This window comes from Seriola aureovittata, chromosome 3, assembly GCF_021018895.1.
Source record: "Seriola aureovittata isolate HTS-2021-v1 ecotype China chromosome 3, ASM2101889v1, whole genome shotgun sequence".
In the NCBI taxonomy this organism is placed as follows: Eukaryota; Metazoa; Chordata; class Actinopteri; order Carangiformes; family Carangidae; genus Seriola; species Seriola aureovittata.
Window position 1 is genome coordinate 7,752,716 of NC_079366.1, and position 26,555 is coordinate 7,779,270.

Here is a 26,555-nt window from a genome sequence, read left to right on the forward strand (position 1 = left end):
AATATATTTATTGCAGCAGTTGTTTTTGTATGGTTTTTAACTTGTTGCTGTGTTCTTTTTTTCATTGCGTGAGTACTGCAGGGCCGGTGATAGTGTGGCCGCTTGGACGGTGGAGGGATCGGTGTCCGGAGTTTCTCACCCCCAGCTTCACACCCCTTTAACTGTGTGTGTGGTGGTAATTTTGCACGTCCTTCACAATTTATGGTTTTCCCCTCACGTTTTGATTGTTTTGGCGTGTGTGCATGTGTTGGGCACGGAGTGAGGTGAGTGCTCTGTCCTATCGGACAAATCAAGAACATACTATCTTTAACTGCGCAAATGACACCATTTGAAATTAAATCGAAAAATGCTGTCACATATTATACCACTGACTGGGGAACCAGAATCAGAACTCAGCTGGGCTGCCGATGGGACACGAGCAGGAGTCGGGCGGGCCGCCAATGGGACACGAGCAGGAGTTGGCCAGGCAGCCGACTGGGAATCAGGAGTCAGCTGGATCGTCGACAGAGAATCAGGAGTCGGCCAGACCGCCGACAGAATCAGGAGTCAGCTGGGCTGCTGATGGTACATGAGGAGCAGTTGTAATATCAACCGGGACCCACGATGCTGGAACTGGTGATGCGTCAGCCAGGGACAGGTGACATGTTGCCCAGAACCACCAACTCGGGAATAAGGGAGGAGTCAACTGGGACCCCTGACACTGAAACAGCTGATGTGTTGGGGTGGTTGGCGAAGGCTCATACTCACAGGACAGCAAAGGCTCTGGATAGCTGGGCAGCTAGGGCTGTGACTGGGGCTTTAAGCTGGAGTTCTGGGGCTGAGGCTTCTTGGGGAACCAGCATCTCTGATGTGCATTTCTTTCCAGGGGTTCCGACCCCTAGATACTCCCAGGAAAAGCTAGCTGGGATCCCCAAAAAGGAGACGCCTCATGGTCCTCCAGATCTCAATCTGACAGCGGGTCAGCCAACGTACAAAGGGGTCTGGAAGTTTGGCTCCCCATTAGGCAACTGCACAAATGACAGCTGGCATAGGCTGCTGGATCCATTTTTTGGTCAGTTCATAGTGTCATGTATTAAGGTAAGGCTGGACCCAAATGCAGCCAACACAAGGGAGTTGGTGAAAAATGTTTATAAACAGGAGAATTTTCAAAACTGGTGAACCAACCTAACAGGTAACACAGGGCACATGAACAGAAATCTGAAACACAGGGCACTTCAAACAGGAACCAGAAGCACAAGGTAACACAAGGAACTTGAACAGGTAGCAGAAGCATGAGGAAACACAATGGGGTTTAAACAGAAGCACTGGGTCTAGAACAGACAATCTGAAACAAAAAAGGGGAGCACAGAGGCTAAATAGACACAAGAGACGCAAGGGTGATTAAACACAGATGAAACACATTAGGGTGGGGCAGACAATCAACAAGGACTGGAAACAGGACAAAGACAGGAAGTCAAAACATCAAGATGAAACAAGGAAAGTAACTAAAAAAAATAAAACAAGAAATTACCAAACTAAAAGTGCAAGCATAACACAAAAGCTCAAACATAAAATGTCCGTCATGGCGACCCATGACAAATGCACTATAATTTAATATTTTTGGTTAACATACAGGCTTGCCAAGATGTGCCAATCTCTCAAATCTCACGCCAAAGAACAGGAATCTTCAAAGCTACTCACTATGCAAGTTATTGTTAGTTTCCTTTATCCTTTCACATTAAAACCTATTATTAATTTTTCTCAAAATATGGGTATCTTTAACCAAAACATGATTTCTGTTGCTAAAACTGAAACTGAAAAATGTGCAAACATTAAGTACAACAGTATTTATTGTAAACATTTTGTTTCAGACAATTTAAGTATACATTCATCATCCATTGTTTAATCAGTGCTCACACTTTGCGCTAGCAGAATATCTGGGATTAAGATGACTGTCACCAATGTTTCAGTCCATCATGGTAGCAAATTGATTTGAGTAATTTAAAATCATCAACAGTCCAATACCTGATGCAGCATACAGACATAAGACACAACCTAAACTAAGCCCTTCAAGGCCTGATTACAAAAGCAGACACCAGCAGGCACAACCACAATGGCAATGACAGAGTTAAAGCAGGAGGGCCATCCGAACGAACAATTGAATGGTAGCATTTTCCCACATTGCCAACTTTATCTACAGCTATGAACTCCACAATCTGCGAGCAGCAGGAGGCGTTGTAGTTCGCCTGGACAACAGGAGCACTCAGAGAGGTATATGAGAGGGATCCATTACCCTGTTGCAGGGAGATTCTCTCGATCCCAGTGCCGTTTCCATCAGTGAGATTGGCCGAGAGCTCCCACCTGAAAGGTCCACACTGAGAAACATCTTGAGGGCAATCATCAGCCTGCACACTAACCACTTCACACAAAGGCCGAACAAAATCTGTAATCTGAAAAGAGAACAGAAAAAGGAAGGTGAGGAATTTATGTGTTCTGTGCATGTGTTCTTTGGCTATGTCCAAAAGCTTTTGTATTTATTTATTTCACTCCTTCCAACTATGTGTGATCCAGGATGTGTCTGAATACCTTGGTGACAACAGACAATCTCAACACGACGTAATTGGAGTCAACACCACTGGACAACTTGGCTTGCACAGTCAGAGTGACATCAGTGCCTGATGGTGTGCTGACAGGTGGCGTAATGGTCAACGTATCATTAGTATATTTACCAGTTGTCAAGGTGAGGCTGTCAAGAGAAGACAGAAAAATTAAGTAATCTGTTTGTGTGGAGTAATAACATGTGACCTACCTTACTTTAACTCCAAATCGTGGGTAGGGTTGCACATGTAACTCCACCCAGATTTTACTTTGCCGCAACACACAAGTGTTTTTTCTAGTTTCAGACCAACGCAGTTGTCATTTCCCCATCCAGTACCCACATTGCATAGCAATTGCACCAATGTGAGTGCCCATGTGCATGTTGGGCTTAAAATGAGGTGTGGTCAGATGCATTGTTATCTTGAGGTAGTGGAAAGCGATTGCGTGATTGACCAACCAAAACCTGGTCTGAAGTCAATGGTGCAGTATCTTTTCCACAACCTACCTTCTGTGAGAAGGGGAGTAGCATTTTCCCAAAATGTTTACGTATCCTTTCAGTGTTGATAAGGACATTTAAAAAAGGAAGTCTTTTTAGTTCACCTGCTTGAGTAGGACATGGAGAAGTTTCTGTCATTTCTGGCGCTGATTTCAAACTGACCACCAGAGCCCTGGGTCATTACACTGAAGGGGAGCTTGAAGGTTTCTCCTGGCTCCACACTGCTGTCCACCGCAGCCTGGAAAGAAAATGGAAGATCAAGGGAAAAAGGCAGGTGAAGAACAACAATGTCATTCTTGTAGTTTATATTTATATAAGTTTTTAGATACAGTAAGCCTATTCCTTTGCTACCCCCGTGGTTTCTGTTATTGATCATCAATCAGAGGCTGCATGAATGGGTAGACAGATTGTGAGGAGGACGTGAAGAGACTGACCTGGATGTTCACTTTGGAGACAGACATCTGGGTGGTAGACTGCCTCTGAAATTCAGAGTTTGACACTTTGTCTGTTCCTTTCAGAAAGACAACAAATTCCCCCTCAGGGACCATGTCAACAGTCACCAGGAAGTCTCCGCTACCCATGTCAGTCATCGTACCATTGCTCACAGCCTCAGGACCAGAAACAGTTAATAGGCCAATGTTTCCAACACTCATTGAGGACGGACCTTTCCTTCCCATTACTGAGAGCATCAAGGTGGCTGGCTGGCCTGGTTTCCAGAGGAGAGAAGGAAAGTAGGGAGAAGAATGAGAGGAAAATTCATTTTTATTGGTAAAACTGGTTCATTGTTTCAAGAGTAATTTTTAGCATGGGTAGTGGAAAGGAGCCTCGATTTTCACATCCTTTTCATGGGCTGAAATGTGTGGTCGAAAGGTTGTCATAGGCAGCTGTCACTTTGGTGCACTAATTACTTTTCACCACTAGATGACGATGTTGTAGCCTAAGATAACATGGTCAGCAATTAACTACATACTGACCAATACATGTGTATATTTTATAGCTATCACATGATAATTCATGGACAACACATTTGATATTATGGTTGTGAAACCATCAGAACATGCTCTATGATTGGAAAAAATGCCGCAATGTACAAATATATTACTGTTGTGAAACAATGAAATTAATTTATTACGTATGTTACCTGCTTGTGGACGCCCACTGAGTACTGCAAAACCTGGGTGAGGTCCCTTGAAGCTTTCCACAAAGTTATAGATAAACATAATGGTACTCTGGCCTGGAAACACAAGTACACACTTACAGTAAATACAGATACACACTAAGAACTCAGTGAACCTAACAACTGTGATAGAAGGAGCATCAGTCTTCAAACTGCATGGACTGAAAGCAGAGGGAATACATATGCTACTGATAAGAAACACTTTGATCAGGAGATCAATCTGTGGGCAAGAGGACAAAATTTCACCAGCGTGTCTGAACAGGAAGTGCAAGTGTAATTAACAAATATAGAGTATCTTACCTGTGACTTTGAGTGTGTATGGTTGGTTGGAGTTAATGTTGATCTGCCATCTTCCTGTCTGCTTGTCAGCGTTGAGACGAATTCTTCTCAGGTTGCCCACTGTCTGAACGGTCCCCAGTTTACCACTGGCCTCAGTGTTGCTCTGACTCACACCTGAAAATGTTTACCATGTATTATTCGCCATGAATACTTAGTCCAAGTCTATCATAACAATGTTCTCAGCGAAACAGATGGACATCCAACAAGTCTCATACACATGACTTACAACTGGTGGAAACATTGCATTGAAACTGGCGAGCTACCTGCAGGGTTGGTCAGTGTGAAAGTAATGGATGTTCCTGTGATGTAGATGGTGATGTTTTGAAGAGATTCATCCAGTACGAAGGGGAAAGTCTCCTGCTTCCCAGGGTTCCTTGCTCGCTGAAGAACTGTAACCTAAAGCAGTACGGAGAGCAAGAGGAGAAAACTGAATGATTTTGATTCTTCAAACTGGTCCAACCACTAAAGGCCTGCTACATGCTTTAGATTGTACAGGATGAACCAGGTGAACTGCAGCGTCCTACCAGAGCTGAAGTAGAGGTGTCAAGGATGACGTCTGTTGCCTGAGGCAGCTCTTTTTTGGACACCTGGATGGCCAGGCCTCCAGAGGCTACAGCCAGATCCTTGTAGTCTTCAAAGGAACCAGCACCAAGGGAACGGCGACGCCTGCTACTGGCCGGGGTCAGCAGGAATAACACCTGTGGAGATTAGTTCGTGTGGAGATTAGACCCCCAGCTTTTCAAGTTAAATTCACATAAATACACTGAGTGAACATTTTCCATCATTGGTGTTGGTCAGTATTTACCGTTGACTTGGTGCTCCTGATGAGAGCAACAATCGTGTCCATGAGGGCGATGTCTTTGGCTGTGGCATCAGTGAAAACAAAGATGTGGGAGGAGGCTGGGGCACCAGTGAGAGCCAGCTGGAGAAACAAAACCTGGTCAGTTCCCACATCACTATGGTCTCTCAGGGAACCATAAAAATATCCAATCAACAACCATGCTAGTTACAATATGATAATATATTAGCTTTAGTACCTGAAGTCCTGACAGACACAGCTCAGGGGTATCTCCCCCTCCCTGTGCTTTGAGTTTAGAGATTTCTTTTTTCATCTTATCGGGGTCTGTTGTCCTGATCATCGGTCCAAAACCTACATAAAAAAAACGAAAACTTTTTTTTAAGATTTAATCCTACAGAAACACTGTGACTGTATGCAGATTTATCTATTTTAAAAGAGATTATGTACTAGTATTACAACTTTAGAATCAAGCATAACATGTATAACATGCTATGGCATGGTTAGGGGTCTAACACTACTAATGGTTTCCTAAACATGATCAGAAGGGTAGAAGGGTTCATACTGGGGTCATTGAAGGGCACCAGGATGTACTCAGAGGGCTCATCCTGTGTTCCTTTTTTGCTGTCAATTATTTGATAAACATCCTCCCTGGCTTGAGCAATGTCATCAGACATACTGCCAGTGGTGTCAATAACAAAGCACACGACCGATGAGCGGGCAATCCCCATCATTCTGTGAGAAAGAAAGACAGAATGTTTATTTTTATCCTATAGTATAATTTTCAATATGCTTTCTTTCATTAATGCACAAGTAGATATTTTTCATATCTGACCGTCATACCTCAGAAAGTCATTGTCCCCAGCAGCTAACCGGATGTCTTCCAGTAGCTGGAGACTTGCAGCGGTGGCTGCATTCACAGCAGCATTGTGGAAGGCCACGTTGTCAGAGCGACGCTCATCTTTGTTGATGCCACCACGAGGAACTGTTGTGCTAGTCAGGTCAGCTGCACCTCCATGGCTACATTTACCTGGCACAGGACAGAAGGGACAGGTCAAACTGGTTGTTGGTCCAAAATGATATCTAATGCTTTTATGGGTAGATTGAACTTCCTGGTACAATTTAATTTTGTTTGTCTTGTACTCTAGGTCAGACAAACATGATTTTGAACACCTGGTTAATGAGTGGTGCATGTTAATTTTAATGCTTTATTACAGCCCATTAAATACTGGGGCAACTTGGATGTCTGAGTAGAGGTGATGTATGTTATTTATTGGTTAACCGTTATAGATAATCTATACGGTGTGAAAGGATTAGTTTGACATTTTGGAAAATACACAAACTGTACAATAAATATGAAGCTACAGACAGCAGTCAGTTACCTTGGATTAGTATAAAGGCTGGAAACAGGGAAACAGCTCCAAAATATCATAAATACGATGATGATCTCAGGAAGTGATTTTAAGAAGTGACTTACCACATATTAAAAGCCCACATATGAGTGGCATTGATCTAAATTAATTACTTAATTCTAAATTTACAGATCAGCATTCTAACAACATAAAATATTATTTGGTTAACCTTCTGTAAATCGCAGTAAGTTAAGTAACTTATGGTTTTGTAATAATCTCATAAAAATGTTGACATGCTGGGGAAGTTAATGTCCTCCTTGAGGTCAGTTAAAACTGCTTTTATTTAACGTGATGGATTTTGAGGCTGCATCTGCACATGCTGTCATGGTAACTGTTGTCAGTGACTACAGGTTTCTCACTTTCCCTTTGTTTTCCTTATGATTCTGAATTAATATGGGGTTATGTATTAGAATGTGGTTTGGAGATATATCTATCACTGATACTTTTAGGCTTGGTGGAAGAGTAGATTCCCATGTAGCCTGATGTGAGCTTCTTCTCATTCAGGATGTTGGGGAGAATGGAATTGGGGCATGTTCCACTGGCACAGTCCCTGCAGGTGGCAGTGTTGACATCTACGCAGGCAAAGTGTGAACAAGAGACGGGATAAACAATACATTTGTGTCCAGACCATTGCTTCACTTCATAACTTGACAGCTGCTGTTTGTGAGTACATTTTAAGATAATCCACAAAAACCTGTGTGGTTGGTTGTGCTTTATTTTTAATAACATGATTTGGAGTGAATTATTCCACATATACTACAGTCTCTTGTCAACAGTGAAATATGTGTAATGTTACCTTGAAATAATTTTTATGACTAAAATGATTAGAAAGTCAGGTAACAACGTAGTAGTTCCAGCCAGTAATTTAGTTTAATTGCTATTAACTAATAGCAGTGGTTTGAAAATAATACACACCCACCAGCCAATCAGAATGGAGCAGTCTCCATGGCCATGGCATGAAGACAAAACAATGCACTCTGCTCTTTTTGATCTATGCATATTCCCAGATGTTTTATCAAACTACAATGAATGGATATTATCTACTTTATGACATTATACTCAACCCACAGAAATATAAACATAGTCCTCCAGTGGAGATGACAAATACACTAATGCTCATACACACACCTGCCAGGTTTTCCAGTGGCCGATCTGGGCGAATGAGGTTGATGTATGGCTCTGTGTTTCCCAGCTCCACCCAGTTACTGTGGCTGTAGAAGTCCTGACAACACATGGAAACACACACATCCACTCTTTTATATATACACATTTCATATTCAGTATTTGTACACACAGTAAAGTGAATGTTTAAATCTTCTGTTTTGTTTCTATTTTCACTTATTCTGCTTCCTTTAGCCTTCATCATTCTGTCTTCCAGTCTGTGCCTGATGGTTATTCCGCTTTCTTTCTCATTTTTCATCTAAACTTCTCTATGCCTAGTTGCTGTCTCACCTGTAGTGTATGAAGAACTCTGCCCAGTGTTTCTCTGGCAGCTTGGAAGTTGTCCTTGCGAATGTTAGCTTTAATGGCCACCATTCCCTCTGTGATTAGGCCACGTCCCTGCAGGAATGCCTCTGAGTTGAAGTGGTGTGGATCACTGAAACAATTTTTCACAAGTAGTAACTTGGTAAGTGTATGGGTAAAAATCATAAATCCTTGAATCTTTGCAACACACTCTGTCCCATTATTGTACTGCCTTTTAATGACTGATTTGTTTCAATCTTTCTCCCACCTGTTGACAAAGTCACGGTCTACCAGTCCATTCTGGTTGTAGATTTCTTGAAGAGCAGAGTGAAACTTGGCACCTGACACTTGTCCTTTTGCTGTGGGTCCAAGACAGGCCTGAACCAACTCCTCAGGAGAGGAACCCTGGAGACAGAAGAGACTGTTTACCTTAACAATGGAGCCAATTTGGAAATGTTGTTTTTAAAAATGAGCCTATGGAACCTTTCACTGCTGCTGTACAAAGGATCCTCCACTGCTTTCCTTAGATGAGAAGATTGATACTGCTCTTATACGTCTTTGTGCTAAATACGAAGCCACTGCCAGCAGCGGTTATCCTGGCTCTATTCACTGATAACTTTTTATGTTTCAAATTCATATATGTCAGTATTATTTCTCATTATTCATTACATGAATTTCTTATTACTTACACTATTTTAAATTCTACATTACTTTATTTTCTACATTGTCATGTTTTACTTTGAATATTAGGCCTTCTGTAACTTAAAATTGAAATTCAAAGAGGAAGTGTATTTTGCTCAGTGACTCCTGTAAGAGCAAGAAGGAACTGTCCATAAGTCTCAGTAGCAAACTCTTACCACGGTGATTTGTGCAGATTGTACTTTTCCTTATAGTAGTTCTGTCATGGTTTGCTATGGCAGACACTTTTTGTTAGTTTTGTTTTGGAGTTTTTGCACTTCCTGTTTTATTTTGTAATTGGTTTCCATGTGTGTCAGTGTTTTTGCTTCCTGTCTTGGTCCTGTGTCTGTGATTGTCTGCCCCGCCCTAATGTGTTTCACCTGTGTTCAATCACCCTTGCCTCCCTTGTGTCTATATAGTCCTTGTGCTTCCCTTTGTCTGTGTCGGTTCAGGGTTTGTTCATGTCACGTTCACGTTTTGATCATGTCTGTTCATGTCTTGATTTTTGATTAAATAAACCTGCTGCACCGTTTCCCAAGAGTTGACTGCATTTGGGTCCAACTTACCTCGCAAATCCTGACAAGTGCCTGTTGCCTGTGCACACCATATTTCTTCCTTATAACAGCAACCATTACTTTTGTCCATGTAAGTATATGTTTGTGAACAACAGGATGAATTAGTTCCTCAAATTACCATAAGGCAGGAAAATCTAAAGCGTTGTTCTTTTTCACTTTCCTGACGACTCTGTACCTTTTTGTTTTGTTCATTTTTAGATTAGGGTTTAGTCACTCTGTACCACACAGAGACTGCTTTTTGTCCTTAAATAAAGGCATAAACTTTGTTGAGAGAAGACATCACACACCAACTCAGCTTGGTCCTCCACACCTCTTCAAGGTAAGCCTCTTCCACATGATGGTTTGAGGTTAACTCGTATTATGGTCTAAAATAGATTCTTCTTTGAGGTTCCTTTAGGAAAAGGAACTGTATGCAAGGAACTGTTAGACTTAATTTATGATAGGGTGACTAACTATCAGGCTGTCCCCATCAGTGAGGCCACTCCCTGGTGTATCTAGAAAGGGGGTAGAAGAGGAAAGTGCCAACCTCAGGGTCAGGCAAGATTGGGAAGGTTAACCCCATATAGGTTTAGCTCCTGCACAACTGACACTTAAAAGAGACTATCAACCTTTGGGATTGGGCCCACTGCATCATCAAGACCTGATGCTCTCAGCATGGAAAGAGACCCTGAGAGCTCTGCCACCCTGGAAAAAGAGTCTCATTTAGGACAGTGAAGGTCTCAAAAAGGGGGCATCTCTCTGGGTGACACTTCAAAGCCAAGAAAGGCAATAAGCAAATTTCCAAAATGTAGAAGTATTCCTTTCAAAATGTGGCATGAACAAACCACGGAGTGAACCTTTATGTGTATTTATGTGTCTGATCTGACACTCAGGATGAATCTAAACACACAATGAATTAAAATGTGGGTGAATGAGTGTGTATTTCTAAGTGTGCATGTTTCTGCATGTTGTATGACTAGGTTTGTGCTGTCTTGTATATTTATTAGTTTCCAACCTACCGTGGGATTGAACTCATGACCTGCTGCCTCAGCCACTGCCCGACATGTCTCTTTCACCTTATCCAATAGGGCTGTTCGAGTAATGCTGACATGAGTGGACACTCTACCCCCGTTAGGGACAAAGGCCACGGTGTGTCCTGCCATCAGGGCCCAGCCCAGCAGTGCTATTCCCAACACTGAAGTCATGATTAATCTACAGGGGAAAAAAGGACTCATTATCAGTTATCAGGTTGGTTAACTGACAAATACTTGGAAAATGACTGTTAATGAATTTGGTTCAATTGACCCATGTTCTGACTTGTCAAATGTTGTATACAAGAAAACAGACAAGAAACAGAGTTTAAATCCTGTGACAGTTTGTTTTTCATAGGGCTAAAACAGTGACAGTAAAATGTTAACATCGAAAATAAAATTTGGCATTGAAAACAAAATCTGAACAGAAAAAGGAAACATTGGCATTGAACACTTGGTTTGGAAAAAATCTGTATTGGCACTAAACCATGTATTGGCACTAAAAACAATTCCCCTGAAAAATAAATCAGACATTGAAAAAAATTACAAGCTTACAATCTTATTATTGTATTTTATTTTGATGTGTTTGCATTATGATGTATTTTTCAATCCCAATCTCCTGATTTTTTCTTGATTTCTGCATTTTTTCAGTGACAGTATTTTTTTACGCAGTCAGCATTCTCTCAGTGTCGATCACAGGAGAAGAAGCAATCACAGTCAACTCCTGCGCTGTCCTGTTGTGCTGCTGCATGTTTCAACAGCTCAGTTTGAACTTGGCAGTGGCCTAACAATGGTTTCTTTAGATAAAGATGAGGCAGAAGATGCTTCAAGTCCATGTTTAAAGTTTTTTTAATTAAATAAAGATTCCTTTTTTTTTTTTAAATGTATGCTATGTTTAACATGACCAAAATTCATCATTACCTACAGAAATTTGCTGTCCAACTTTAGAAAACATGTCAAGGTATTAAATGTTTGTTTATTTCCAGATAAACTGCTTGTAGTTGGCTGTCTATGAGTTTTTATTCTATATGTTCAATACAACAATGTGTCGACAAGAAGAAAAAAGCTTTGACTGTAATGGGTGAGGTTTGGACCCAAAAGCAGCACCGACTAGGACCGATGATTGGTAATGACTTTTATTGTTATTAGATGCAGGTAAGTAAACACAGTTCAATTCAAAAGGCAAATGGCAGTCTTTGAGGGGCTTGGGGAAAATCCGAGGGCCCAGAATAAAGCTGTGGATGAGGCAGCCGTACCTGGCAGAGGGTAGGTCGGAACCAGGCAGAGGACCGAAAAACCAGCAGGTGAGTAACCCAGGAACACTCACGATGGTCGAGATGAGGACTCTGTCCCAGCGATGATCAATGGGGAAACGAGGAGAACTCACACGCTGCAGCAGTGGAGGTGGAGGACTCAGAGCAGCCCCGAGAACAGGCAGACGAAGACCAGGAAGAGGCAAGGCAGAATCGTGGTCAAAAACAGAAGGGCTGAAGTAATTACCAGGGCAGAGACGAGGCGGGTAGGTCGGGAGCAGGCAGGGTCGGAACCGGGAGATCAGATGAAGAGTAAACGCTGGAAAGTCTTTCATGGGAACAAAGAACAATCTGGCAGTGAGTGTGGAGGAGAGTGGAGCTTTTAACCAGGCTTGATTGCTGAAGAGCTGCAGCTGAGTGAACAGGTGAATGAAGTGACTGACGAGGTGGGTGTGGCTGGCAGATGGGGTGAGCAAGGGAGTGATGAGTGGAAAACAACTGAAGGCAGGTATGTATGGAGAACAAACCATGACAGAACCCCCCCCTCAAGGGACGGCTCCCGACGTCCCAAAAACGCACCAAGCCGGGTGGGAGGAGGGGGCCAGGAGGAGGGACTAAAACTCCTCGGAGCCAGACCAGTCCATCACAGCAGCCGGGTGGGCGGAGGGGGTCTGGAGGAGGGCACCCTCGTTATCCGAGGATGAGTCCTCCTCGGAGGAAGAGACCCCCTCTCCCTCCAAGTCAACAGGCATGGGAGGGACGGATGGCCCCCGATGTGTAGCCCCAGCGGAGGAGGTCGACCTGGAGGGTTGTTCAGGGTGTTGCCGATGAAAATCGGTGATGAGGCGAGGGTCAAGAATGTGACCAGCAGGGACCCACGACCTCTCCTCTGGACCATAGCCATCCCAGTCGACCAGGTATTGAAGCCCACGACCACGACGGCGGGAGCGCAGCAGGCGACGAACAGCGTAGGCCGGACCCCCATCGATAAGGCGAGGAGGCGGTGGAGGAGGAGTGGGGGGCACCAGCGGGCTCTCCAAAACAGGCTTGACGCGAGAGACATGGAAGGTGGGGTGGATGCGCATGGACCGGGGAGCTGAAGCCTCACTGCCGCCGGGTTGATGACCTTCAGTATGGGAAAAGGACCGATGAATCTTGGAGCCAACTTCCTGGATTCCACCCGAGAGGGAGGTCCCGGGTGGAGAGCCAAACCTTTTGGCCCACTTGGTAAGTCGGAGCTTGAGTGCGACGCCGGTTGGCCGATGAGGAGTAGCGATCAGAGGCTCGGAGAAGGGCTGCTCGAGCTTGGATCCAGGTGCGGCGACAACGACGGATGAAGGCCTGGACAGAGGGGCAGGTGGCCTCTCCCTCAAGGGCCGGGAAGAGTGGAGGTTGATACCCGTAACAGCATTGAAAGGGGGAGAGGCCAGTGGCCGAGCTGGTGAGGGAGTTGTGGGCGTATTCGACCCACAGGAGCTGCTGGGACCAAGAGGAGGGGTTCCGTGACACCATGCAACGTAGTGTTGTCTCCATCTCTTGGTTCATGCGTTCTGCTTGGCCATTGGATTGGGGGTGGAAACCGGAGGACAAACTAACGGAGGCCCCAAGCTGAGCGCAGAACTCCCGCCAGAAGATGGAGGTGAACTGCGGGCCCCGGTCTGAGACCACATCAGTGGGAAGGCCATGGAGGCGGAAGATATGGAGCAGGACCAGCTGAGCAGTCTCTTTGGCAGAGGGGATCTTGGAGAGAGGAATGAAATGTGCCATCTTGCTAAACCGGTCAACCACTGTGAGAATGACTGTGTTCCCACCAGAAGAGGGAAGACCAGTGACGAAGTCCAAGGAGATGTGGGACCATGGGCGCCGAGGCACCGGAAGGGGATGCAAAAACCCAGCAGGGGACTGATGAGAAGGCTTGTGTTGACTGCAGACAGGACAGGCATTGATGTACTCACGAGTGTCCTCTTCCAGCGTGGCCCACCAGAAGCGCTGCTTTAATACATCACAAGTCCTCCGTATTCCAGGATGACAGGTAAGTCTGGAGGAGTGAGCCCACTGGAGTACGTCAGACCTCAGAGCCGAAGGAACAAAGAGACGGTTAGGGGGACAGGCGCTAGGACCTGGTTGATTCTCCATAGCAGCTTTCACCCTCTCCTCCACCTCCCAGGTCAGGGAAGCAATAACACAGGGATACGGGAGGATGGAGTCGGCCTCTTCCCTTGCCTCCCCCTCCCCCTTGAATTGTCGCGACAAGGCATCTGGCTTGATGTTGCGGGATCCAGGTCGATAGGAGAGGGAGAAGTTGAATCGTGTGAAGAAGAGGGACCAGCGGGCTTGGCGGGAGTTCAGTCTCTTGGCAGTCCGGATGTATTCTAGGTTCTTATGATCAGTCCAAACCAGGAATGGCAGTCTGGTCCCCTCCAGCCAATGGCGCCACACCTCTAGGGCCAGCTTGACGGCTAACAGCTCCCGGTTGCCGATGTCATAGTTCCTCTCAGCAGGGGACAGTCGACGAGAGAAGAAGGCACAGGGATGGAGCTTTTGATCTGACGCAGCCCGCTGAGACAGGACGGCTCCCACGCCAACATCGGAGGCATCAACCTCCACAACGAACTGGCGGTCTGGGTCGGGAACCTGAAGGATGGGCGCTGATGTAAAACACGCCTTGAGAGTCTGGAAGGCCTCATCAGCCGCAGAGGTCCAGTGGAAAGGCACCTTGGTGGATGTGAGAGCTGTGAGGGGGGCGGCGACAGTGCTGTAGTTGCGGATGAATCTGCGGTAAAAGTTGGCGAACCCCAGGAAACGTTGCAGGTGCTTGCGGGAGTCAGGGATGGGCCAGGACGTGACTGCTGAGACCTTGGACGGGTCCATCTGCAGACTACCTGGAGCCACAATGTAGCCCAAGAAGGAGACAGAAGAGGCATGAAACTCACACTTCTCGGCTTTGACGAAGAGAGAGTTCTCGAGGAGGCGCTTGAGAACTGCCTGAACATGACTGACGTGCTCCTCCCGGGTCTTGGAGAAGATCAGGATGTCATCCAAGTACACGAACACAAAGCGGTTGAGCATGTCTCGGAGCACGTCATTAACCAGGGCCTGGAAGACAGCGGGGGCGTTGGTGAGACCGAAGGGCATCACCAGGTATTCGTAGTGACCGGAGGGGGTGTTGAAGGCAGTCTTCCACTCATCACCCTCCCGGATGCGGACTAGATGGTAGGCGTTGCGAAGATCTAACTTTGTGAATATGGTGGCCCCCTGGAGAAGCTCAAACGCTGAGGAGATGAGAGGGAGTGGATAGCGATTCTTGATGGTGATGTCGTTGAGGCCCCGATAATCGATGCATGGCCTCAGTGTCTTGTCTTTCTTTTCGACAAAGAAGAACCCTGCCCCCGCCGGAGAAGAAGAGGGTCGGATGATTCCTGCTGCCAGAGAGTCATTGATGTAGGCTTCCATAGCCTCTCTTTCTGGGCCAGACAAAGAGTAGAGACGGCCCTTGGGTGGAGTGGTGCCGGGCTGCAGGTCAATGGCGCAGTCATATGGGCGATGAGGAGGCAGGGATGTGGCCTTGGCCTTGCTGAACACCTCTCGAAAGTCATGGTATTCGGGGGGAACCCCGGACAAGGTAGGCATGACGCTGGAACAGGCTGAGTGCTGGGGAACGCTGGCGTGTCTCAGACAGATCTGGTGGCAGGAAGGGCTCCACCCCAGGATGGTCCCTGCAGCCCAGTCAATGTGGGGGTTATGACGGAGGAGCCAGGGATACCCCAGAATCAGAGGGATGCAAGGGGATGGTAGGACATGAAATTGGACAGTCTCATGGTGGTTACCTGAAAGTAACATGGGTACCGGGATGGTCTGATGAGAGACAGTTCCCAGGAGGTGTCCATCGAGGGCCCTGGCAGGGATCGGATGAGGCAGGGGAATGCGGTCTATCCCCAACTGCAGTGCTAGATCCTCATCAATGATGTTGGCGTCGGCCCCGGAGTCGATGAATGTAGCTAAGGCATGGGAACCGTCCGGGAGGAGGAGCCTGGCGTGAAACACAGGTCTTTGATTGGGGAAGGCTTTGGGTGAAGCTTGGCTCAACAGTATATCCCCGCCTACTGATGAGCCCTGGCTTTTGCTGGACAGCGAGAGACGAAATGGCCGGCCTGACCACAGTATAAACACAGATTGGCCTGACGACGTCGCTCCTTCTCCTTTGGGGAGAGACTGGTGCGACCCAGTTGCATTGGCTCGGACGCCTCTGCCGGGGGGCCGGAAAAGGAGGCGGCACCAGGATCTGAGGCGGTCTCCCGAAGTCGTGAGGGAGGGTTCCCACTGGCTGTTCCCCGTCTCCTCTCACGGCGTCGGGCCTGAATACGGAGGTCCACTCGGATGGCCAGCTCGATCATCCCGTCCAGAGTTGATGGGAGGTCGTGAGACACCAATTCATCCTTGATGTAGTCGGCCAGACTGTGGAGGAAGAAGTCACGGAGGGCCGACTCATTCCAGCTGCTCTGGCGGGCTCGAGTGCGGAAGTCAATCGAGAAGTCAGCCACCGTCTGATTCCCCTGTCGAAGACTCAGCAGGTCACGAGCTGCGTCCGACCCAGAAACTCCCATTCCAAAAACCTTGCGGAGCTCCTCTGAGAATGCCTGGAAGGAGGCGCAAGCAGGAGTCTGCTTCTCCCACTCCGCAGTTCCCCAGAGACGGGCGCGGCCCGTGAGGTGGTTGATGGTGAAGGCCACCCGGGCTGCCTCAGTGGAAAACGTGAGGGGCTGGAGTGCAAACAAAATGGAAGAGTTCGTGATGAACGGGTTGCAGCCGTCAGGATCCCCAGCGTAACGCTCGGGTGCGCCGACCCGAGGTTCGGTGATGGCTCCAGAAGGAGGCGGCGGTGGTGGTGGTGGTGTTGGGGGTTCAGGAGACCTCGACGTAGCAACTGCCTGAGCAAGGGTGGATGACAGCTGCTGGATCTGGGTGAGGGCGGCCGCCATCATACTTTCATGCCGCTGGAGAACGTCCTCTATTCTCTCAAAGTGGTTCTGTGGAGACGGGGGGCGCGCTGGGTCCATGACTGGCCAGATTGTACTGTAATGGGTGAGGTTTGGACCCAAAAGCAGCACCGACTAGGACCGATGATTGGTAATGACTTTTATTGTTATTAGATGCAGGTAAGTAAACACAGTTCAATTCAAAAGGCAAATGGCAGTCTTTGAGGGGCTTGGGGAAAATCCGAGGGCCCAGAATAAAGCTGTGGATGAGGCAGCCGTACCTGGCAGAGGGTAGGTCGGAACCAGGCAGAGGACCGAAAAACCAGCAGGTGAGTAACCCAGGAACACTCACGATGGTCGAGATGAGGACTCTGTCCCAGCGATGATCAATGGGGAAACGAGGAGAACTCACACGCTGCAGCAGTGGAGGTGGAGGACTCAGAGCAGCCCCGAGAACAGGCAGACGAAGACCAGGAAGAGGCAAGGCAGAATCGTGGTCAAAAACAGAAGGGCTGAAGTAATTACCAGGGCAGAGACGAGGCGGGTAGGTCGGGAGCAGGCAGGGTCGGAACCGGGAGATCAGATGAAGAGTAAACGCTGGAAAGTCTTTCATGGGAACAAAGAACAATCTGGCAGTGAGTGTGGAGGAGAGTGGAGCTTTTAACCAGGCTTGATTGCTGAAGAGCTGCAGCTGAGTGAACAGGTGAATGAAGTGACTGACGAGGTGGGTGTGGCTGGCAGATGGGGTGAGCAAGGGAGTGATGAGTGGAAAACAACTGAAGGCAGGTATGTATGGAGAACAAACCATGACATTGACTTTTTTTTACTTTTGAATACTGAAGTATTTTTAAAATCAAGTACTCCAGAAATGTTACTCAAGTAAAAAATTTGACTGAGCAACTTTCACTTGTGTTGGAGTAATATTTGACCAGATGTATCTATACTCTGACTCAAATAATGCAGCTGTGTACTTTGTCCACCCCTGCTAAAATGACAGACATCAGGTCGCTTAACTGAAAACCCATGTACTGTGTTGATTCAATAGAAGAATATTTGTATAATTGTTTCATATTGAGTAGTGTTCACCAGCAGATGGTGGCAGAGACGTTTGTAACCATGGAGGAAAACGTTTTCTCTTCACACTTTTTTCTAATAGCTACAATGAATTACCAAGTAAGTAACATTTGCTGGTGTTGTCCAGGAGTGTTTGGATAATGACACAGAGGATGTCTGTGTGGAAATATGTCTGGATATACGTAGACTGCGCTTTGTTGATTTGGTGTATTTTCATGGGAATTACAGCACAGCCTGAAGTGTCATAGGAACTAGTTCATACAAGTCCGGCCTTGGCAGGATGATGTAGGGTAGATAAAGGCATGTCACATAAATCTTATCTCTTTTTTTCTTTTTGGCTGTTCTCCTCTTTTTTTCATGGGACACTTTCCTCTGCCTCTAGTCTATACCTGTCTGAGTTGGAGTATCACTCATCAGAATTCTTATCAGCCCACAGGGTGGAGCAAAGGGCAGTATGTCAGTACGAATGTGTCTGTGTGGGGTGTGGTTGTAGCAGGGATTCAGTGAGTGTCTCCATAACAGCTGTACAGAGTGGCAGAACTGGAGGGATGAGTGTCTGTAACAATAAGACAAAGAGGACAGAACGAGAACAGGAATTCATGAAAGATTAAAATGTTTCCTTCTCCTCGCTGAGTGCAACCTTACATCTAGGTGAGTGAATTAATTCAGTTTAAAGCATCCTGATGACTGACTGTGGTTGTGATCACATCTGTAACTATCTCTGAACATTAGTGCTTGTTATCTCATGTTATGAATATTTTGTTGTTGCAGGCCTAAATTTTCCATGCTTCACTATTACTCATACAAGTGTGATTTTTCTATTATATTTAAATGACAATTCAGTTTTCTTATTCAAACATGGTGATATTGGACCCAGTCATACAGTCATACATTAGATACTTTCAAAAAGTGCTGGCAGGGTTAGTCCCTCTTTGGTTTGTAATGTAGAAAGAATGGCTTCTGATAGAGATATTGCCTCTTATCAGCTCCTATCATGCTATACCAATAATAAACTAGCAACTGCATCTAAATGTCAAAACCACCCAAACAGCAGAGCAGCTAAAACTGAGTTTGCGATAAACAGTTTGAGATAAAGAGCCAACTGACATTTTAATATGAATTCCTACATTAAGTTCACTGGGCCTCACGTTCTCAGTGTTTAACACTAAAGGCAGCTGTCACACCAATACATTCACAATGCAACATTTTTTAAGTAAAGGGTCCTGTCAGCATTGTGTCATGGATACTATATATACTCACATCTGTATTTATGAGCCAACACTGTGCTGTGTTTACCTCATCTAGGCAGTCAGTGTAAGTGACCATGCAGTGTGTAACACAATGCAACATTCATTTTGAGGAGTCAAATCTTTATTCTACTGTATTTAGTGATAACTAGATGTTCCACATTTATCTCTGAAGCACAACTCATATAACTAAAACTGAAATAAACTGAAATATAACCTTTTTTTATACTATTATATCACGTGTTAAACTCCCTAACATTGGTATCAGTATACAGCAAATAGGAACTGGTTCTCTGCTTCCTCTTTTTGGGTGAACTAAGATGTGTTAAGCATAATTATCCCAGCAGAGTACAGAATATTCTCGTTCTCATTCAACAGGTCTTGCAGCAGCAAAAAAAAAAAAAATTGCGACATACAGTCCCTACCATGCATGCAGCCCATCAAGTCAGTCTTCATGATTCTGGTGGCTTACCAGCTAGCCAGTTGTACCAACTTTACAGCTAACTTCAATGAAGCTACTGCTAACGACAAATAGCCTTATTAGGTCATTCCTGACTTATTATTTTCTTGGTGACATTGATTATACCAGGTAATGGCTGTACAGTTGGAAGTCCCTGCTGCCAAGAATAATGCTGTTCAACAGGAGCCATCATCTGTAATCATGTCAGTCATGTTGTTTTAATCCTTACAATTAGTAGTGTAATTGACTTTAACAAGGTTTTCTTAACTGTCTCCTTGACAGCAAAGTACGTAGATTTGTAATTGAACAATTAAGAATATCAAACGAGAAGAGTATGGTGCTTATTTCATTTACCCAAAGTATATGAAGAAAGGAAGTGGTGATTTATCAGCTGTCTAAAGGCAACTACTGGTCATATCACCATCACCACCATCAGCAGCATGCGTGTAAGATATTGTTTTTGTAATTTCTTTCCTCTGTAAACAACCATGAGCATGCATTAAAAACACCAGCTACTGCAGGAGGTCACATACATAGCAATTAGCTTTCAACCAAGCAAAGGCCCTATGAGCACCAGTGCCAGTCTGATCAGTTCTCCATTAGTTTGTTGTCACTGTTTTCTACCTCTTTTTTTCAGAGCACCAATGTCAAACATGACCAGGGGGGAGCTCCTCTGCCCCTTGCTACAGGACATGCAGAACCACAGCGACAACAACAACAACAAAGAGGCTAATTCGGTGGTTGTTTGCATCCATGGTCTGTTCTCCTGCCTGGGGATCTTGGAGAACGCCCTGATCCTCTGGGTGGTTGGCTTCCGCCTGCGAAAGCGCACAGTAGCCTCTGTCTGGGTGCTCAACCTCGCCATGTCTGACTTCCTAGCCACCCTGACACTCCCCCTTTTTACCTCATACCTTTACTACGCCCATAGCTGGGAGCTTGGCAACCCACTTTGCAAAACACAGGCTTCCATTTTCTTCTTGAACATGTTTGTGTCAGCTTTCCTGCTGGCAGCAATTTCACTGGACCGCTTACTTTTGGTGGTCAAGCCAGTGTGGTGCCAGAATCATCGGTCAGTGGCAGGAGCATGGAAGGTGTGTGCATTGGGTTGGCTATGGGCAGCGATTAATACCTTGCCTTACACCTTATTCCGTTCAGTTATTAAGAAACATGATGGGCGGAATTTGTGCTATCATGATTTTGCCTTGATTTTATCCTCTCAAGCCACTCTGGAGAGAGATTGCAAAGTAAGGCATGCGGCAACAGCAATCTCCAAGTTGCTGCTAGCTTTCCTCTTTCCCCTGGCTGTGATTGCTGGGAGCTACATCCAAATAGGTCTCATCCTGAGGAAAAGGAGCAAGAGGAGGAAGCAGAGCACCATGAGACTAACTGATGCACTGATTGTGTCAAACAAAAACGGAGGATCAGGAATTACAAATACCCAAAAAAACACCAAAACTAATAAGCCTCTGACTTCCCGTCCATCTTTAACCTCAACACCTACTACCTTGTCCCCCACCACCTCGAATCAGATCAATCAGGGCCAGCTGTCCCAGAGCTTCATCAAAATGGTAACATTTGTGATTGCAGCATTTGCACTGTGCTGGGCTCCCTATCACATCTTCTGCATGATTGAATTGACGGCCCAGTACCGGAGGAATAACCTCAGTTTAGTGGAGGTGGGTCTGCCCCTAGCTACAACCACTGCATTCTTGAATCCAGTGTTGAACCCCATTCTGTATGCCTTCAGCTGCCCACACTTCTGTCAAAGGATACGGCAGAGTCTGGGAGCAGTGTTTGCCACATTGGTAGAAGAGGAAGGAGGGTTGCTGATGGTCCCAGGGAAAAGTATACGAGCTCATATTAGAAGGAAAAGCAGTCGAGATGTGAGCCCAGCAACACCAGGGTCACCAAAGGGTTCATTGTCACCCAGTAAATCACCTGACATCCAACAGCCCTTCCCATCGCCTATGGCTTCTGAATTCCTTGAAGACCCTCACATGGAGAATAAGGACATGAATGAAAAAATGAGATGGAGCATAGATGAGGTAGTACTGGATTTCTAGCTTTATGTTTGAGAAAGCAGAATGCTTATTTTCAAACATGTCAGATATGTCTTTGTGTAGAAGGCCTCGGACCTATCGTATTATAGCTGTGGCCACCACAAAGTGTTTGGGAAAGGAGTGACTAGTGTGCTTTGATACAATATTTCCATCCTTTCCAGTAGTATGGCTGTAAGGATAGAAACATCAGTCAGTTTATCCACCACTTTGGTCCAGACTGAAATATCTCAACAATTACAGCATGGCTTCCCTTGAAATTTTATACAGACATTTGTGGATGAATCCTACTGACTTTGGTGATTCCCTGACTTTTCCTCTATGGCAACCATGAGGTTGACAGGTGCGATTTGATTTGATGTCTTGAAACCTACAGATTTTTCTGATCTATCCTTTTTTTCATGTGAAATCCTGTATAATGTTGCTTCTTCGAGCCCGTATTCAAATGAAATGTATTCAAATAAAACATGAGAAAGGAAAGTCCTATGCAAATTGTGACAAGGGGACACAAGTACACAGCGCTTTTGTTAAGGGATCACAAGCTAGAAACAGTAAAGACCGAGAGATAGAGGACGAAGAGATTGAGTGTTTGTGCCCTACTGGCCACCAGAGAGCAGTATAGCACTGATTGCATAAACAGAGGTGAAATTACATGGTAGGATTGTGCTTTTCAGTTCCTGTAATCCAGGAGCACTTTAAATCTGAACTGCTGTATGTCTGACCACCTTTCTGAGTGATTGGATTTGATTATATCTGATATCCATTTTGATTGACTGTCTCATCGCCATCACCGCAATTGTCTGGTTTCATCCCACGCAATTGGACTCACACACACACACACACACACACACACACACACACACACACACACACACACACAGGCTGAGGTGTAATGTAGGCCACAGCAACATGGGATTACCATAGAGGTAGTTGTAATTTGGAGAGAATATTAGAGAGTGAAGATCCAGAATATAAAGACAGCACAGGATTAAATCTAACAGATCACACTGACATATAAAGTTCCACTTTTCCTCTCAATCATTCAGTTCCAGCACATTATTTTTATCTCACTTTGTTTCTGTCAAGGAGAAGATGTAAAGAAAACATTAAGAACTTTAAGAGAAGTGAAAAAAAAGAAAAGTGAAAGATAAAATTCAGCCTCCCTCCCCACCCAAATAGTTTTCGCTAAGGCAGGGGTTGGAAGATCCAGTTGACAAGCATTTGAGACAAGGCCAACAAATGTGAGTAAAGACTTAAATAGAATTAAAATTACTGCAGAAAAGACAGCAACACATGAGATAAAAGATAATCCACCAGCATTTGAACAGCGAGAAATTTCACAACATAAGATGTTGAAAACGATAGAGCCAGAGGAAGAGGCATCAACTGTGAAAAACAGTTGGTACAGATAAGAAATAAGGGAAGAATGTAAGCTTTAAAGGGGTTTAATGCACTGCTACAGTACTTACAACTGACAGATGTTAGCTATAGAATTAAAGTCGAATTGCATGTCAATGATTTTCTTTTGACTATCATGTACTATAATATACACTGGTGCATACACACACACCAAAGAAGAATATGCATTTGTAATAAACAAAAAAAGTTGAATTGTGTTTGAGAGTTAGAGAGTGACTCAGTACATCTTTCCATATGTTTATATTTCATAGAAAAATCTCTTGCTTTTTACTCCACTACATTTATTTCACAGCTGCAGTTATTTGCTACTTTGACAACAAGGATTTTACATTTAAAAACTAAAAAAATACATCTCTCACAGTTTAATTTAAACTACTTGTTTCCAATCTTTTTGGCTTGTGGCTCCTTAACTAAAGAAGTGTGTTGGGTAGGTCCCCTTCTCATCTTTCAGATGACTATGAATTGTTATCAGTTCCAATGTCTCTGATGGTTTCATCTAAATATTTGGCTCCCAGAGGTTAAAGTATCCAAAATTTTGTTGTGCCAACTCCCTAGGTTGAGAACATCTGGACCAAGCAACTGCTGAGGTGGGGAAATGACATCACATGACTTAAGAGTTAACTTAGACTGGAGATGGTTGACTTGAATGGACTTGACATTTTTTTCATGATTTATTTGTATTTTTCTACATATTGACAACTTACATTTTGTTTTAGAAACATGATCGGGTGATTTCTGGTGCAAAGCCCACAAACCTGGTAACTTACTAGGACGCAGTAGACCAAAACACACAAGGCAGCTATAATGGGGAGGGGCTAAGTCCAAGAATTACTAAAAATTTGGATTGGAGGAGGAAAGAGAAGGGAGCACAATTCAAGTTCCACCTAGAGATTTATGGTAAAAGTAACAAGAAGGGCTTTATAAGGTTTAAACAGCTGCAACAGTTTTGTGTTTGACTTACAGCAGGGACTCAACTTGCTTGATTCTGACCACAGTAACTTGGGACCTGCTTGTGACTTGCACGTGTGTGACACTAGCTGCACCTCCAGCCACTACGGCAGTAACGTTCTGCTTATACATTTATGTGTCAGTATTAATAATCTAATATGACATGTGCCATGCACCTTTTGCCACATTCCTGCAAAATTCCTCATGTAATACTGCCTCAACATTTGCCCTTTGCCCTAAATATTTAAAATGGCTAAGACAGAACAGACGAACGTAAATCATGAAATTTGGCACTAAAAGCAACAAAAAGGGCAAAAGAACAAGTTCAAAAATCTCACAACCCTGGTTGGGTCAAAGACACACATTGCAAGGCCCAAGGGACGCTGTGCTATACTTGACCTTGATTCTCTTGGCTTGTCTCTAGTATAATAACATCAGTCTTACTGCAGAGACAGTACTTCTACTTTTTGTATTTTAAGTACATTTTTCTGACACTGTACTCTTTCTGTAGCAGATATTTTATTTTAATATGCAGAACTTTTACTTGTAATGGAGTATTTTAAAGATATTGTCACTTTTACTTAAGTAGACAAACAGGGTCTAATAAAGTTTAGATTATGTATTATTGTGTTAGTTTGATCTCTCGCCAGTAAATGTCACTGTTTCCTTGGTGTATAAATGTGAATAAGAGTTTAATAGATTCCAGAATATAAATCTTAAACAAACAGGTTGATGCTGTGGTTTTTCATATAAAGTTAGTAAGAATTAACATCACACCATTTTGTGAAATGGATGTAAACATATGAAGAAATAACAGTCTACATATTAAATGATACAAGATCATTTAAAAGTGGAGAAAATAATAAATCAACTTGTTTCTGTAAATGTCAGTATTGTACTTACCCCTGGGTTCCCAGATGGGACCAGCAGTTGTTTTGGCTTCAGTTGGTGAAGAAATTCTGATAGAAAAGATGTTGTTTTCTCTCAGATTATACAAGTGGTTGAGGATGGTTTCAGTAGCTGACACTCCTTCAACTAGTTCCTGCCTTCTTTTCTTATAAAGCATCCGAGGACAAGACTTCCTCTGTACCACTGTATATTTGATAGTGCTGGGAGGATTGCTATGCTCTTACAGCACATTCAGTCACATGAATTTGTTGCTGCTGTGACTGATGGTTTTAAAGGAAGTGGGAGTGTAGTTAGGAAATTTCCTATCTCTTGTTGCACAGGTTGAACTGTAGGAGACTTTCACAACGCTTAGACAGAAATATAATTGCACATATTCATTCGTGATCTTCCCAAGAATCAGGGGGAGATTTTATCTTCATTAAGAAATGATTTCTGACAACTTTATCTACAGAATGTCAGTGTGGACAGTGAGGACTGAAGCTTAAAGGACATGTCCAACTGGTGGAAACACTAATGGACACTGAGACAGAAATATGTAAGTGTGTTTACTATTGTTAGATCTATCTCTATAAACTATAAAGTTAATCTTTCAGTGAGCAGAGATGACCAGAGAACAGCCTGGAATGGGACGACCATGAGGAGGAGGGGAGTGATCACTAAGAACTGTGGAGGTAGTAGGTGACAGGAGAATGGTGGCAAAGCTCTCACCCCTGTCGGAAAACGTCTCCCACCCCATGCAGTACACTCTGACAGCACAGTACAGGAAACCTATGGTATTTCCTTCCTGTACAGCAAACACTGCACTCAGTAGATCACACACACCAGGAACTGACAGACTCTCCATGTGCAACAATGTGCAATAAGTAATACACACCATCCATGCAATATACTTAATTTGCTGCTTTTTTTTGTAAATATTGAATTGTACACATTATATTATTATCTATTATTTATTTATATTTAAGTATTTGTTACTGACATTTTGCTGTCTTTGCTTTCTTTCTTATACTGTCACTTTGCTGCTGTGACACTGCAAATTTCCCCAATGTGGGACTAATAAAGGAATATCTTATGTAATTTGGGAGTATTTTTTAGTTTAATAAATTCCAAAAGTTACCTGTTTTTTTGTGGTCATGTCTCCTTCTTTATGTTGTATACCTGTAGTCCCTTTGCCTTAGTACTTTTTAGGTCCTGGTTATGGCCCTGTTTGTACACAGATATTTGTAGATACCAGTAAAACAAGACTATGTAACGTTTGTTGGGTAGCGGTCATGTAACTACAAGTGTCAATTACGACGTAATGGTAAAACCAAAGTAGACAGGAGTCCTTAAGTCAACTGAACTGACTCAGTAATGTCTAAGGTGTGCTAACATTCGCTTTTCAGTTAGCCACCACATGCTTACTGGCCATACCAGACCAGGTGAATCTGGAGCAGAACAAATCCCCAGGGTGTACTAACCTGAGGAAATAGCCTCTCTTTATCGGAACAGATAATACTAACATGGTTTCTTCAGAGATACACTGTTGCTCATGAAGTTGGATTAAAATATTTTTTACCTCTTTCCATGAAATGATTGTGACAATGTGATTTATTCTTGACAGAAAAAGTGTATATCTTCTCAAAACTTTAGTAGTCAATCTCTTCCAAAGTGATTACTGATGCATTTAAATAGGAATAAACAGAGGA

At 44.3% G+C, this 26,555-nt stretch overlaps 2 protein-coding genes across 2 annotated transcripts; one reads left to right on the forward strand and one right to left on the reverse strand.

Moving 5' to 3' along the window:
• Nucleotides 1-1,811: 1,811 nt before the first annotated feature.
• LOC130166569 (von Willebrand factor A domain-containing protein 7-like) lies at nucleotides 1,812-25,962 on the reverse strand. Its single transcript, XM_056372255.1, has 18 exons — nucleotides 24,862-25,962; nucleotides 10,513-10,705; nucleotides 8,530-8,666; nucleotides 8,250-8,394; nucleotides 7,926-8,019; nucleotides 7,241-7,369; nucleotides 6,229-6,415; nucleotides 5,951-6,120; nucleotides 5,627-5,739; nucleotides 5,395-5,511; nucleotides 5,114-5,287; nucleotides 4,853-4,985; nucleotides 4,551-4,703; nucleotides 4,215-4,307; nucleotides 3,508-3,779; nucleotides 3,178-3,311; nucleotides 2,566-2,725; nucleotides 1,812-2,429 (listed from the first exon to the last, which is right to left on the reverse strand). Exons 2-18 carry the CDS (start codon nucleotides 10,696-10,698, stop codon nucleotides 2,049-2,051), a joined length of 2,778 nt encoding a protein of 925 aa, XP_056228230.1. The 5' UTR covers nucleotides 10,699-10,705; nucleotides 24,862-25,962; the 3' UTR covers nucleotides 1,812-2,048.
• On the forward strand, nucleotides 17,955-24,578 carry LOC130166570 (prostaglandin D2 receptor 2). The gene is made up of 2 exons (XM_056372256.1): nucleotides 17,955-18,478; nucleotides 20,172-24,578. The coding sequence occupies exon 2, from the start codon at nucleotides 20,179-20,181 to the stop codon at nucleotides 21,595-21,597; it is 1,419 nt and encodes a 472-aa protein (XP_056228231.1). The 5' UTR covers nucleotides 17,955-18,478; nucleotides 20,172-20,178; the 3' UTR covers nucleotides 21,598-24,578.
• Nucleotides 25,963-26,555: the final 593 nt, after the last annotated feature.

Excerpts from the sequence above, each read along its gene's own strand:
- LOC130166569 (XM_056372255.1), bottom strand. The coding sequence starts at position 10,698 with ATGACTTCAGTGTTGGGAATAGCACTGCTGGGCTGGGCCCTGATGGCA. Across the intron at positions 5,740-5,950 it reads GGTGCCCTTCAATGACCCCA|GTTTTGGACCGATGATCAGG; the intron begins GTATGAACCCTT and ends TTTTTTATGTAG. Across the intron at positions 2,430-2,565 it reads GATTGTCTGTTGTCACCAAG|ATTACAGATTTTGTTCGGCC; the intron begins GTATTCAGACAC and ends TTCTCTTTTCAG.
- LOC130166570 (XM_056372256.1), top strand. The coding sequence starts at position 20,179 with ATGTCAAACATGACCAGGGGGGAGCTCCTCTGCCCCTTGCTACAGGAC.